Below are 15,456 nucleotides of genomic sequence, written 5' to 3'. Positions count from 1 at the left end.
CTGCATCTAGACCGTCCAATTGATGATCTAAAGCTGATGGCAACGACACAGCAAAAGAAAAGATGGACTGCTGACACTGGTCAGAAAGTAAATAATCTGGGGAATGACAGATCGATTTACCACTCCCAGATCACCTTTCCGAGTTCTTAGTCATGTGGTCATGATCGATGCAATCCCTACTCAAGGTGGAATGGACAGCAAACACACAACTGGCCAACACGATCCCGGAGCGTCGTTGATAGGCATTGTACGTCATCCCCGGATTTTCAACCGTAAATCAAAGCCAAGATCGTCAAGATCGTGATTCGGGTGTAAGAATCGCCTGATACCCTTGTGATTCCTTGCCAATTCGAGGCGTATCGGCGTCACTGCCGTGCAATTGAGCATGGGATACTACCCAAGCTGCAATCCCCAGCCGCAGCGCCTGGGTGCGGAGCGCTGCAGCAACGACACATGCAAGTTCGGGCAATGGCCGCTCTGTCATTCTCCCATTGGAAGACTCATGGCAGAGGCACGACGAGATGCCATGGGAGATGCCGTCCAGACGCAAAACACCAGCCAATCCGCATCTCTGCTCTCCAACGCCCGCTCAGCTCCCCCGCAATCCATGGCGTCATCCCCACACTTGCTAGGCAGGTAGTGCACGAGGCCAGTCTGGTACCTCACCACCTCACCTTGCCCACCGGTTGGCTTGCCTCGACCCGCTGGTTTGGAGAGACGGCCGTTTGTTATGCAGGGACGTGAAACCGTCTGCTGTGACAGGAGGAGGCGGCACGTCAGCGGCTCTGGGTTGCGGTGGGATGAAGCTGAGAGGCGCTGCGCGGCGTGGCGGCCACGCCTAGACAAGGAACCGTGCAACAACAACCTTGGAAGTTTTTTTGCCTGAGCGGGACGGTGGAGGCAGGCAGACCTGGTGTTAGTAACGGCGAAATGCGGCGATACCTGGCGCTCCATATCTGAAAACTTGGTTCATTGTACTCGTATTTTCGGGGGAGCCACCGAGGCTGAGAACAAGGGCCGATACCTCATAGTCGAAAGATGCCCAAAGACGCCTACCTACCTAGGCGGGTAGGAGGCATCAGGTAGTCGCGCAGAATAGGGCATCAAAGCACAACACAGCTCCTGCCCGACCTTAGGTAAGCCGGCAGCGCCCAATTGCCCAATTCCAGAACCCAGATGCCTTCTCCCGCTGATCCGCATGCATCAACAGCCTGCAGATTTAATCGCGTACATGTACTGTCGCTTCGTACATGAACACTCAGGCGGGCATCGTCAGGTCACGGCTGTTAGTGGTTTGGCCCTGTGGACTAGCAGTGCGCTATCCGCCAACCCCAGACCCACCGCCCTCGAGAGGTCCCCACTTTCTCTGTAGCACCCCTCCAAAGCTTCAGTCCAAGTCCCTCATCAAGTTTCTTCTCCCCCTCTCGGCCTGATTCTATTTCTTCCTCTCCTGCTCATCCCAAGGCCTCAGACTCCGATCCAGCTGTCCTCTCGCCTTGCAGAGCCCCTCTCGCTGCTTCACGCGCCTCGCCATTGTTTGCCTCGCTGCCCGCGCTCGCTCGTCACCTGCTACAGCAGACAGGACTCCCCAGGTCTTAAAAGCAACGCCACCTTCAGCCGGAGCTCTTAGTTCAAAGGTAACCATCACACCACAATATCTCGCACCGAAGTTCGGCCCAACCAAGCAAAAAGCTTGCCTCTCTGCTTTTCTGCTCTTGGTAGTCGCAGACATCGCCAGTTTGCTTCTTCCCCTTCTCCTGGCTTTTACGAGAACTTGCGCTCACAAACCCCCAGCTTGTTCCTCTTGTGCGGCGCTCGCGCAGCCCTAATACCTACGTCATCTGGTCAGTCGGCCCGTGGCACAGGCCTTTTCGCCGGAGCTCTCACCAAAGGTCAACAACAAACTCGCCCCGACTTTTCGCAGTCCAGATCGACGCAATGGCCGACGGACACCCGGTTCGTGATATCAAGAACCACCTTCTCTTTGAGATTGCTACCGAAGTAGCTCATCGAGGCGAGTCCTGCCCCCGATTCCCCCCTGCGATTATGTCACCCGTCGTCGCAGTGCTCGTTTCTGCCCAATTTCTCGGGCAGAACAAGACAAATGTCACAAACGCTAACCTGGTTGTTGGTTGAACAGTCGGTGGTATCTACTCGGTTCTCAAGTCCAAGGCGCCTGTCACCACGGCTGAATATGGCGATCGCTACACGCTTATCGGTCCCCTCAACCACCAATCGGTGCGCCCCCTATGTACCTTTGCCAGAATTAAATTAATGGCTCAAAATTGGGCACCAACTGACGAGAAATAGGCCGCAGTCGAGGTTGAAGAAATGGAGCCCACCAATAAGGAGCTGGCCGCCACCATGCAGACCATGAAGGATCGCGGAATTGGCATGCTGTACGGCCGATGGCTCATTGAGGGAGCCCCTCGCGTTCTTCTCATCGACACCAAGACAGCCTACAACTACGTCAATGAGTGGAAGTCGGACCTTTGGTCAGTAGCCAGCATCCCATCTCCACCCGATGACGAAGAGACCAATGAGGCTGTTGTCTTTGGCTATTTGGTGGCGTGGTTTTTGGGAGAGGTAAGCTGTCTCTTGCCCATCCCAACCTTTCTTGTTGAGCCTTGTCGTTGGGCTTCAGCGTTTGATTGGCTGTCGTTAACACGCAAGTAGTTTGTATGCCATGAAAAGGAAAAGGCCGTCATTGCTCACTTCCACGAGTGGCTGGCCGGTGTTGCTCTGCCCCTGACAAAGAAGAGACGGATTGATGTTACCACCATCTTCACGACTCATGCCACTCTTTTGGGGCGATATCTCTGTGCCGGCTCGGTTGACTTCTACAACAATCTCCAATACTTTGACGTCGATGCCGAGGCAGGAAAGCGCGGCATCTACCACCGGTATTGCATTGAGCGTGCTGCCGCTCATTCCTGCGACGTCTTCACAACGGTGTCTCACATCACCGCTTTCGAGTCGGAGCATCTCCTGAAGCGAAAGCCCGACGGCGTCTTGCCCAACGGTCTCAATGTCACCAAGTTCTCGGCGGTTCATGAGTTCCAGAACCTGCACCAGCAGGCCAAGGAGAAGATCCATGACTTTGTCAGAGGTCACTTCTACGGCCACTACGACTTTGAGCCTGAAAACACACTCTACTTCTTCACTGCTGGCCGTTACGAGTTCCGGAATAAGGGTGTCGACATGTTCATCGAGTCCCTTGCACGCCTCAACCACCGACTCAAGGCAACCAACAGCAAGATGACTGTGGTTGCCTTCATCATCATGCCTGCTCAGACCACGTCCCTGACTGTCGAGGCCCTCAAGGGTCAGGCTGTCATCAAGTCTCTGAAGGACACTACCCAGATCATTGAGCAGGCCATCGGCCGTCGTATCTTTGAGCGGTCGCTCAAGTGGCACGAGGGCGACCCGATGCCGGATGAGAAGGAGCTCATTTCCGGCCAGGATCGCGTTCTCTTGCGCCGGCGGCTCTTCGCCATGAAGCGCCACGGGCTTCCCCCGATTGTAACGCACAACATGCTCAACGACAGCGAAGACCCCGTCCTCAACCAGATCCGCCGGGTGCAGCTGTTCAACCACCCCTCGGACCGTGTCAAGGTCGTGTTCCACCCAGAGTTCTTGAACTCGGCCAACCCCGTGCTGCCCCTGGACTATGACGACTTCGTGCGTGGCTGCCACATGGGCGTCTTCCCTTCATACTACGAGCCGTGGGGCTACACCCCCGCCGAGTGCACGGTCATGGGTGTCCCGAGCATCACCACGAACCTCTCTGGCTTCGGCTGTTACATGGAAGAGCTGATTGAAAACTCGAGTGATTACGGTATCTACATTGTGGACCGGAGGATGAAGGGCGTCGAGGACTCCGTCAACCAGCTGTGTCAATTCATGTTTGAATACTGTGGCAAGAGCAGGCGTCAGCGTATCAACCAGAGGAACCGTACCGAGCGTCTCAGTGACCTGCTTGACTGGAAGCGCATGGGCATGGAGTACATCAAGGCCCGCCAGCTCGCTCTCCGACGAGCATACCCCAACTCGTTCCATGGAGATGAGGAGGAAGAGGAGCTCGAGGACTTTATCCGTGGGCCGGAGCAGAAGATCTCCAGGCCATTCTCGGTCCCTGGCTCGCCCCGCGATCGAACTGGCATGATGACGCCTGGAGACTTTGCCAGCCTGCAGGAAGGTCGAGAAGGCCTGAGCACGGAGGATTACGTTGCCTGGAAGCTGCCGTAAGTATCTCACAGCTTGACTTTTTCCCCTAGTTCTACAAGGCAGGGCTAACACGATGAATCTAGTGAGGAGGAGGACCCTGAGGAGTATCCCTTCTCGTTGACCCTTCGAACAAAGCAGCCCGGCCCCGTGAGCCCCGAGACGCAGGCCACTCTCAACGGTAATTAAAAGTAAGCAAACAAGGCGTTATTTTCTCAAGGCAGCATTCATCTCGTCCAGAGCCAGCATTGCGTCGGATCGGGGACGTTTAAAGTGTTGATTTTTTGTTCGTGTCGAATCTTTGATATATGGTTTTTGTTTCTTCCAGCACTGCGTGCGTCCGAGGTGCCATGGGAGTAAACAGATTGGGTAAAGGTGGGACAGGAGAAGGAAAAAAGGCGGAAGGTAAAGGACGGTTTGCTGAGGCTGTTGCGGTCATCGAGGGGACTCATCGGCGAGTAGAGGGACGTTGAGAGAGATCGGATCAATTGCCGAGTTGATCAAAAGTATGTCAAGTGTTGATGAATGAAGAAGATGGTTTACATACGTACCTCGTACGACTGAGCTGGCCCACGTGCTGTGCTGAAGCGGATGAGCCCGAGAGCTCTACTATCAAGCGTCTCCATGGCAGCAGAGACACGTGCCGAGTTTAGACTGTCTGGACAAGAGATTCAGATGGCGATCTGTTTAGCGTCGGGGTTTGTTGGAGCGGAGGTGCGGCTGAAGGCTGGCGGTGGATCTTGCAATCTGGGCGTGTCGTGCGTTGTCTTGGGGTCTGGTGATGGTGGCTTTATACCGTGCCGAGTCAAGGGAGATGTGGCTTATACTTCTAGTACTACCATTATCATGATACAAAGTATATTACCGCTCAATTTCAAAGACCTCGGGGGTTCGGTTGACGTGATGATGGAGACGTGTATACACTGACCTCGTACGAGGCAAGCGAGGATAAACCATCCAAGCATGATGGATCGTCGAATGAGCATCATGCGTTTTTTCTCATGTGTTTCTGTGGCGACAGGGGGACCGTGGATATTGCACTAGGTACGAAGCGAGGTGAAGCGAAAATGGAGTCAATCGTTCTATTCATGCTTATAAGCTAGGTATTGTACCATACAGTACAGTGACTTTTTCTCATCGAGGGCAGATCTCGAGTCACAAAGGCGGTGATGCGAAACAGTTGGACGCCGTTCCCACAAGAGGTTAAGGTACTTGTAAATGGGCATAGAGAGAAAGCAAAAGAGGCTTAAGGCGAGATGGCGTCAGGGGACGGGAAGCGAAAAAAGAAGAAGCGCTCTTCTTAGTCGAAGAGAAAGAAGGAGCTAAAGTAGCTTGAACCAGGGGGGAAAGAAAGAGATGGAGGCGGACATGGGGGTTCGTGGCAGATACGAGAGAGAGAGCGGGTTCGTTGGTGTTGAAAGTTTTTTTTTGCGGGATGCGGTGAGAGAGAGAGAAAAGTGGTGAGGGCTTCTGTGAGGCTTCTGTGCATGATGCATGTACACCGTAAGTTTTGACACGTGTGAAGGTATGGGGACTTGGTGAAGATTTTTGGTTTTGGACGGGGGTCTTGGGAGTCTCTTGCTTTTGATTTGATTTGACTCGTGGTGTTTCTGATGGTGATGATGTGTGGTGGTGATACTTTTGTGGAAGATTGCGGGTTGCCCGCATTGACAAGATCTCAATGAGCCGTTGAAATTACACAGGCGATCTCATTTTGCCTTGTCTCAACTTTACATATAGTACTGCCCACAGCATCAAACAACAACCCCAAGCCCATCAAAATCACAAAAGAATGACTAATAACGCCTGCTCGACAATGACCCCTAACACACACCCCAGCTCACACAACAAGAAAGCTCAAGAGTAAAGAGTGGGGATGCCTGGCTCATTTCGGTAGGTCGCTTGTCTTTTTGCTCTTTGTTGTGTCTTTTTTTGCAAGGCCGGTTCGCAAACCTGAGCGGGAAACAAGGGCGCGGTTCTCAGGGCAAGGGTGCAGGGGAGGGGGGCATGTATGTATGTATCTCACAGTGCAGCGTGGTTTGAACCCCCCCTGCCATTGACTTTCTTGTTCTTCATTTTGCCTTTTATCGCCGTGTGTGAGGGTGCTTTGTTGCTGGAGATAGAGATGGAGATGGGAATCGCATGCGGGTTTTGGAGAGTGATGTGCTGTCAGACACTTTCTCATGCCTGTTGGTGGATACACCGGTTCAGGCATGTCTTTTGTGTGTTTTCTTTCTCCGGGTGGCCTGAATGCATTGGATGTTCATGGGAAAGATTCTGAGACTACATGTAACGAATTCACACAGGTGGAGAGGTAGTACCAGCGTGAAAAAGGCTGCAAAGGCAAGACATTTGGCGACGCAGGCACGCATCATCATGAGTGCTGTGTCTTAGACAAATGTCGCGCTCTCAAGTTTGCAAGCAGTCAGGTGTAACCCATTGCCCAAGTACGGGAGTAAGATGCCTGTACTATTACCTATCCGTACGGCATATGCAACAGGCCAGAATATGTTGTGTTCGTGTAAACTTGTAGATCAACACACCTCGAGGCTTCGAAAATGCAGCTTGTTTCACACGAATAGGGACATTTTCCGTAAGACTAGGTAGTATATTTTTGACTGCGAACGGATGCACTGAAGACGTGCAAGACAAAAGGACAAGATCACTCCGTACGGTACCTACTTTGAAAGAAAGAAGCCCTGAAGAGGGATTTTTATAGCGGCCGGTAATGTGATATGTAACCGTATGTTCGTACTTTGTGCTTTTTGATGGCAGATTCCATTCGTGATAAATGTCAAGTTGTTGCTACTTACTGCACCGTCGACGGGTATTGCTAGCTGCTATTATTGGAATACCACCTTGATACGAATGCTATTTGAACAGTGACAGGCCACTCGTATCGCACCTCACAAGGCACCGCTGCTATTATTGCCAACATCGCGTCCTCATAAAACGGAGTACTATTACTACCCAGAAGGGGGAACGGACATCCCTGGCATGTAGCAAGTAACGAGGCTCAAAAAACAAGGCACACCCAGCATCGCCCTCTCCGGCCGAGACAAGGCCCGCGACACGTCTTTCGTACGGGAATAAAGAAATAAAGAGCAATTAATGACCATTTGCACAACATATTTCTATGCGAAACGCCTTCATGGAATATACCAAACACTTGTATGTTACTGTATAGTGTGTATGCTGGAGGGCAACAGCCTTGATACTCCGCAACCCGACCTCCATCCCGTCCCTGAGAGCGCCGTCATCACGTACAGTACGCAAAAGGCATGCCATGCAAGGTAAAAGGTAAGGTAAGGTATGTCACGTATTTCCCCGTCATGTGTCTCATACTGTGGCCTGTACATACATACATACCCGCAAGCAGCAGCAAACATGGCTCCTCAGCGTGCCGTTCATCAAAAAAGCACAAAGTTGCAGGCAGATTGGCTCACACGACGCCTGTACATACCTCGCCCTTACATACATACAATACATGCGGTCAAAAAGACGTACAGTATGTCATATATAAGAAGATAGAAAAAGAGGATACTACAAGACGCAGGGGGAGAAGCATGTAAGGTGGTTGAAAGTTGCGTGCAGCGAACGCTCAGGCACGAGGGCATTGCGTTACGCGTAACGTGTAAGGGGAAATACATAGCCGCAATGGTGTTACTGTTGCTGTGATCGTCCTTACTGTGTTGTTGTCTCACAGCATGATAATAGAAGTGGAAGCCAAATCGATCAACAGAGCCGCAAGGCAAGGAACACACCGTCACTTACACACACAACTCCGACAACTCAGTATCTATAACCCACCAATCACCGCCATCTCATACAATAACCCAACATGCACCAACCTTTTCATGTTTAGTCATACAAATCCAACTCCAGCATCAGGCATCATCCGCCAGCCAGTCGAACAACATTCCTCCACTCAGAGCCACTAACAAGGTATGTACTGTCCTTCCAGCACTAGGTAGTAAAAACATGCCGGCACTCCATCTCCATGCATGTACAACACATCTTCAACTCCACAACGGGGAAAAAAAAGAAACCAGCATGGCGTGTCGACCACGTTTACCCTTTTTACCTTTGCAGAAAGAGGCCTTGTCAGGTTCTACTCGGAGGTATTATTATTATCTAGGAAAGCCCGGAGTACATACAGTATGACACGCTGCAGGCTTTTGTTGCGTCTTCCCCAAGTACGAGTAATGGTCTTGACTGAATATTGTACTACTATACTACTACTACCCATCTCATACATGTGTTGATACCCATTACTCTACTCGTAGGCGGTCTGGAAATCCTCCATGCAATCATTGACATGGAAAGCTTCTGCCTTATCCACTAAACAAGCATCGTCAGGCTGTTAATTTGCTTTAACCCAAGAGCTAGGAAGAGCTTCCGTTGACCAAGAGCTAGGAAGAAGCTTCCGGTACTATCTTCCGGTACTATCAAAATCCCCCTCAGGTCCCCAGTCCCCCGCTCCGGGCAGCCACGTATTCTACTGAGTAGCATGACTTGTACAATAGGGAATGGCTAGTAGTAGTAGTAGTAACATCAAGCTGAGATGACGGGGCTTCAAAGAACCCATTCCCTTACAATAGCATCAATTCCAGTGCTGCAGCATCCCAAACAAGATATCGACAGTACATAGACCACGACAGACCGTTTACACGTCAAGTAAGCATATCATGGCCAACAGAATAACAAGGAACCAAAAAGAATTCGGTAACACACGTAAAAACAAAGTACACCGTGTTCACGGCCACCGCCTCGGCCGGCACAGGGATGGCCACCAATGCAAAATGCAGGAGTTTTTTTGGCCCATCAGACCACGGACCCCGGTCAAACTCACAACGTCGGTGAAGGAAGACCCAGGTTTTTTTCTCTTTCTACAGTATGAGCCCCAGCCGGCCCACGCGGCAGCAAAGGGCAGCAGCCAGCAAGCAGGAAAGGAAAAAGTCACAAGACTTACAGACACGCGCAAGTTATTCACTTTGACGAACACACAAAAGATTCACTTTGCGAAAAATGAGAGAAGAGGTCAAAAAGAAACGCGCCTGGTCCAAGGATTTCTTCATTGGTAGCATCATGACTACTTGCGTAGGCTAAAGCGAAAACAAACGAAAAAAACACAAATGTGCCAGCTGATATCATCGCGGCTTTCCTTGTCCCAGTGAAAAGGAAAACGAAACGAAAAAACGCCGATATCGAGGCAGTTTCCAGCCTCCCTGAGAGTGCCATGTTCGTATGCATGGCCAACTCTTCCCTCATGTGAATCCCCACGTGAAAACGCCGCTCTGTGCAAATGTGCCCCCGATTTTTGTTATGCCATAGAAAAAGGAAATGCCTCGCCTGAAGAATTCCGAGAGGAAAAGAAGGAAAAGGGAGAAAGGAGAAAGGTTCCGGCACCGTCGTCATAGAAGTCGCGCGAGGGGAAGAAAGTAGAGGCCAGCTGTTGGTCGGAGCATTCGTGAAAAAAAAAAAAAAAAAAGAAGAATGTGGATCCGGTTGTCGAAAAGATAGAAAAGAAGATGAATGGAAGGGGAGCGGTGTGTGCTGGCTCATGCTTATATTCTGATGCTTCGCCGCCGCGTCAAGAAGCCCTGCCGAATCCGTTTAGTCGGTGACAGGGGGGACGATGCGTCGGTAACCGGCGATAGCGTCGCGCCCGAGTAGCTGCTGGCTCTCCTCGCTGCCATCGTCTCCTGGTACATGGGCGGCGGTATTGATGTCGCGCTCCGGGGGGTGCTGATGTGGTTCTCCTCCCTCTCCTCTCCGACCTGTTCCATGGGGCACGTCTGCAACGATAGGCCCTCGCGGGATCGGGACGCCGCCGCGTTCAGGTTCGGCCTGCTACGCTTCCTGACCAGGCTGAGCGTCCTCTTGAACATTTGCGCCGTCTTGCGGAGCTGGGGTTCCGGCTCTTCGGGCTCCGCCTTTGCCGCGAAGGGATCCATGTTGAGAAACGAGGGCGACGCGACGGGAGACATGATGCTGCTCGACCGCGGAGGGTGCTGTGAAACCATCTTGAGCGACGACGTAGAGCTGGCGGACCCCTTGCGGCTGCTGATGATGGGTTCGGTCGACGTCCTGGTAAGCTTGCTCACGGGGCAGTCGGCCGATGAGCTGGGCGATATTGATCGTCGCGAGAGCTGGACGATGCAAGGCTTGCCGGAGAAGACGACGGACACCATGCGGGCGATGTCGTGGCCTGTCGATGTCTGCTCGGGCGTCTCTTGCGCGTTGTGCTCGCTGTCGGAGCTGTAGTCGCAGTCGGAGAAGTCGTCGGCTGAAGAAGAGACGTCCTCTTCGGACGAGAGATAGAGGAGATGCGGGGCGGCGGGAGTGAGGACGGGTCGGTCTTCCGAGAGCTTCTGGGGCATCGTGGCCAGCAGCCGGGAAGCCCTCAGGGCGCTTCGGGGAGGCAGAGCCGGTGCATTGGGCAGCACGGCCTCGGTTTTTGTCATGGTCATTGTCGACATGTCGGCGTCGACTTGGGCTGTGCTAGAGGCGAGTCGATATCGAAGTCGATATCCTCAATGTTTGGGAGTCTGCAAGCTCGAGCGGAGCTTGGATGAAAGGTTGATGCCGTATATATGTAAAGTAATGGTGAGATATCGGGTGGTGGTCCTGCCCCTCTGGAGAAACAAGCGACTCCTGGATAAGCTCCCCCGTATATTGGCAAGGGCTCGCAGAGGCAATAAATTGGTGAACCGATATCGATTCCTGATTCCTCCTTTGGTGGTGGTAGCTGCGCAGGGAGGCTTCCAGTCCAATCCTCGTATCGGCGAATAGAAGGCGACAGGGAAGAAGAAGGCAGACAAAAGGGAGAGAGAGACTGTTGGTGAGAAGGAAGAAGAAGCTTGGTGTGAAGGATAAGGTAAGGCAAGGTAAGGCGTCAAGCAAAGGTATGGAAGAAGTCGAAGGGCAATAAAGGGCGGTGGAGAGGAATGGAATGAGGCTTCTGTTCGCGTCCGTCCGTCTCGGTGCAAGAAGTGGAAGGGAAGAATGGAAGAAGAAGAAAGGAAATGGAAACGGGTGTTTCGTTCCGGGACGAAGATTGAATGAATCTGAGTCTCTTTTCTTCTCTTCTCGTCCTCTGTCTGCACGCGCCCAGGAAGGGGGCACCACAGATACAAGTACGTGATGGCAGGCATGGCATGTTCCACCGTCTGGCATGCGGCAGGCCGCGCACTGTGTACCCTGGATGAACGGGGCCTCCACTTCCCACCATGCGGGTCCACTTGTGCGGTGGCAGGGGGTTGGATGGCGGACCCGCCGGTCGCGCTAAGGCAGATTAGTATCTCTTCTTGTTCAAGCCTTGTACCTCCGTAGGTACTCACCACTGTCCCTCCGACGCTCTTGTTCTGTTGTTCGCTTGTATGTACTCTTGTACAAGCATTGAATCGACTCTGCACTGCCTTGGCACAAGCTGGCACTTGGCCAACATGGAACATGTCACTGATGAGGGCAGAGACTCCTGGACTCCTTGCAAGCATGTCGTTTCACAGGCCTGCCACCGACAGCGATTTCCATGGCATCATTGCCTTGTGCGGAGCGAGCAGCTCTTTCAGTCGAGCCCATTTCGCTTTCCCCAACTGTCATCTTTCGACGAATGTGACTGCTGCAGATAGATTGGTTGACTTAATCCAGCGCCTACAGCACTAGGCAGTGCCACACTCCAGTTCCAGGCTGTGGCTGGAGCCTCCTCAAGCCTCAAGCCTCAAGCCCCCGGAATCTCCATGCCTTCACCTCGTGTCCCCAAGCCTCACGCCTCACGCCTCAAGCCTCACGCTGACATGCTCGCTATTAAAAACCAAGACAGACACAGAAAACAGCTTCCGGAATATCATCCACGCAACTTCTGGCCATCTTCATGCGCCACTTCCAAGCTGTCATGGAGTCGATCCCGTTGACGCCACCTTTTTAATGCTATTCCTCCAGCCACCACATGCAGAATGCCATCATTCCAGCAGCTCTAATCCGTCTGCAGCTAATCATCAACCACCACCACCACCACCACCTCACCACCCAAATCTGCCGCTTCTGCCGCCTAATTGCCCTGCTTGCAGCAAGTGTGAAAATGTTACAGAGTCAAAAAGAAGGTCGCAAATCGACACAGGCAAGAAAAGTACCATACAGTACTTAAGTTGTATCCCGGTATTCTCATTGCCCGTGCCTTGGGTCGGGATGCACGTGTGACGTCCCACCAGCTCTCCGCACGCAACACGTATCACCACCTCGTCCCAATGCCGGGTGCTACCTTGCGAGTCATCTCGTACCTCGCAGAACTGTGGTGCTTGGCTCCGGTACTTGGACGTTTGATTTATTCCCACCTTGTTCGACATCCAGACCAAGTTATACAGCGTATTATTATCGACTGTCGACGACGAACTGCCACATGGCCATCAAGCACATCATCAACCGCGTGCCATCAGCCCAGTCAATCAGCGTTCAAAGACCACAGTCATCACACGTTCTCACTTCCCCCTGGACATACATACTATGCGTCACGCCAACTGAATCAGAACCACGCAGATCCCCCAAGGCCGACCCGTAGCCTCGCTGATCTCCTGATCACTTCCTCCTCTCCCTTGGGGGTCGAATGAACGTCTCCCATTGCCCAACGCCCTAAGCCACCAGTGACTCCCGCAGCAGCGGCTCAATCGCGCACGCCCACGATCTTAAACTCAAGCCCTCTTCAGGGCCCTTCCAGGGGCCACGACGCCAGCCCGCACCAAGTGCGTCGACGGGAACGCCCGCAGCCCGTCTGTTGTTGATTGGGCTGCAAGAAAATAAGAAAAGACTACGGAGGTACATGTAAGCCAGAAATGGGAGCAACGAATTATCTACTTGTGGTTTCTGATGCCAACACAACGTATTACTGTACATACTCCGTACAGTAAAATGAATGAATGGGGAGCAAACATGTCCATACGAGGGAACCCTTTAACATCCCGGGCGGATCGTCGTCTTTGTCACGCCGACCTCGCTGCTCCCTGTAGGTCGTCATTTTATTCACCTGCTTCTGCTTGCAAGGCCAGCAGGACAGTGTGCGTAACCTGCACTTTTCCCACTCGGACCCTGGATGGTTCCCAGCTTCTCGAATTAGGAATTGATGGTTATTTGATTTGGGATTTCATGGCAATCTCAAGGGACTGTGCGCTTTTTTGGTTCGGTATAAGCACTCGATGAAGCCCATCTGCAGCGCAATCTTGGGGTGAATGATAATGGCCGTGCAATTACCAGCGACGAAGACGGCATCGGATCGATCGCTGCTAAAGAAACAGCCCCATCCGTTTGATACTAAGGTAGATGCTACCACATTGACTCTTTGTTGCTTCATGATGTACATACCTTGAGTAAGTAAACAAGCGATGACCAGTGAAGTGCCGTGGCGGCATCAAGTATCGATCTCGATGGCACCTTGACTTGCAACCACCAGAGAGAGCCATAACCAATCACCGGCTTCAAACCCCTTCTTCTTGCTTCTGCCTCCCTCCCTCCCTCTCTCTCTCTCTCTCTCATTATCTCCTCATCATGATATTGACTGTTTCGTCGGAACGCCTTAAAGCCACACACATGAGACGAGAAAGATAGCAAGGCACGCTTTTGCCGACCACGTTTGATTGAAGCCCCTCCCATGAGACAAGATTGCAAGATGCTGCACGGACTGCAAACCTGATGCAGGGCGAATGGACATTGATGCATCATGGTCAAGGCTTTCGGGATTTTTTTTTTTTTTACTACTTCTCTCTCTTTCGATGGTCTTTTACGACGTGCGGAGTAGTCACATGTGCCTCGAAGTGATGCAGAAATTACCAACTACTTGTACATACTCGTACGTGAAAGATATGGGTAGATCTAGCCTACGTTTAGTAGGTAGGTAAAATCATCTTGGGGGGTAGCTTCTGCGATGAGGGCATATTCTTCCCGAGATTCGGGCATGATTCCAACCTCGCCCCCGTATGTACATACATACAAAGCAGATTGCCTGATGAACGCAAACGTCACACATCGTTTGAACTGCTTCCCCTCCTCCCGACTCAATGCCCTCCGGATTGCCTCCAGGGTTATGATAGTAAAGCTCCAGCCTCGCTGCCTCACGTAGGCGCCGGGCCAGCACACCCACCTCTCAAACAGGGCATGGCCTCGCGCCCAACCAGCCGCGAATCACGTCGCCGCACCGAAGCAAGAACCGCAGAGGGAATTGGCCCTCCTACTTTGCATGAGATAGATGGCATATACATGAGAAGAACGACTTTACTTTTTTCGCCTCCCCCTTTCCATCCTGCCGCCTTTACGGAGTTCTTTTTCCTTCTTCCTTGCGCCTGACCGACTTTTGGATGCAAGATGGATGAGGGGTAGGAAGAATGGCTTGCGTTGTTGGTGAATTTGTTGGTCACCTTGTTTTATGATACATCACGTAGACCTCGCCTTTTGTATGTACGGAAGTGCCAGCACCAGATACTGGCATTTCCGAGTTGTTCCATTGTCATGAGTACCTTATGGGAAGTAGTAGTACGGCAAGGTATGACAGAAGTGTGTTCTTCCCCCCCCCCCTCCCGCTTGTACGAACCGAGATCGCTTCAAACCGAGCCCCTGATTTACTTACAGCATCTGAAGTCACACCAGATCCTACGGCAAGTTTCGCTGTTTGTGTCTGCGCCAAATGGTATGCCTTTGTAATCACTCTGCCCACCTGATACTTCCAAGATAGAGTGCAATAGGGTAGCAATCAAGCAAGTGCACCGCGTCTCTGGAGAAATCTGCAACGAAAGACAGATCCTCCTTTGTGAAAGCCATCCCCCCACCCATAGACCTGATACCCTCCTCTTTTCCCTGGGAGGATTCGCAGCCTCGACTCTTGTGCTCGTATCATCTTCCCCTCCATGCTGCCACACTGCGCGTCTCGCAAGCAAAAACGCCACCCAGACGAACTTCCCCCCCAATCATCTTCTCCAAACGGTTCAAAATCTACAAGGCTGGAAACTTGCTAGTGCAGACTCGATTGCCGCCGAAAAAGTCGAACCTCGAACCATCTGACTTGCACCAGACAACCCCCGCGACACAGGCCAGCGCTTCAGCTTCAGATCAGTTCCCCATTCGCCACGTTGTGTTATCTGAGAAAAAAGATTGAAACATGTCTTCGTTGGCTGCCGGAGCTTTTGGATTCCGGAACAGCAGCACATACATTATTGCCGTTTCGTTTTCGTGGTTGGGGGATATAGT

General features: G+C 52.2%; 2 protein-coding genes across 2 annotated transcripts; one reads left to right on the top strand and one right to left on the bottom strand.

Moving 5' to 3' along the window:
• Positions 1 to 1,938: 1,938 nt before the first annotated feature.
• BBK36DRAFT_1167288 (glycosyltransferase family 3 protein) lies at positions 1,939 to 4,413 on the top strand (the record flags this gene model as incomplete). The annotated part of the gene is made up of 5 exons (XM_024895028.1): positions 1,939 to 2,014; positions 2,141 to 2,238; positions 2,311 to 2,586; positions 2,677 to 4,244; positions 4,311 to 4,413. The coding sequence occupies 5 exons, from the start codon at positions 1,939 to 1,941 to the stop codon at positions 4,411 to 4,413; spliced, it is 2,121 nt and encodes a 706-aa protein (XP_024751315.1).
• Positions 4,414 to 9,791: 5,378 nt separating this feature from the next.
• BBK36DRAFT_1114618 (hypothetical protein) lies at positions 9,792 to 10,706 on the bottom strand (the record flags this gene model as incomplete). Its single annotated transcript, XM_024890052.1, has 1 exon — positions 9,792 to 10,706. The coding sequence occupies one exon, from the start codon at positions 10,704 to 10,706 to the stop codon at positions 9,792 to 9,794; it is 915 nt and encodes a 304-aa protein (XP_024751314.1).
• Positions 10,707 to 15,456: the final 4,750 nt, after the last annotated feature.

This window comes from Trichoderma citrinoviride (assembly GCF_003025115.1).
Source record: "Trichoderma citrinoviride strain TUCIM 6016 unplaced genomic scaffold BBK36scaffold_4, whole genome shotgun sequence".
NCBI classification, from domain to species: Eukaryota; Fungi; Ascomycota; class Sordariomycetes; order Hypocreales; family Hypocreaceae; genus Trichoderma; species Trichoderma citrinoviride.
Note: the sequence above shows the minus strand (reverse complement) of the source record. Positions and strands in the feature narration are given on the sequence as shown.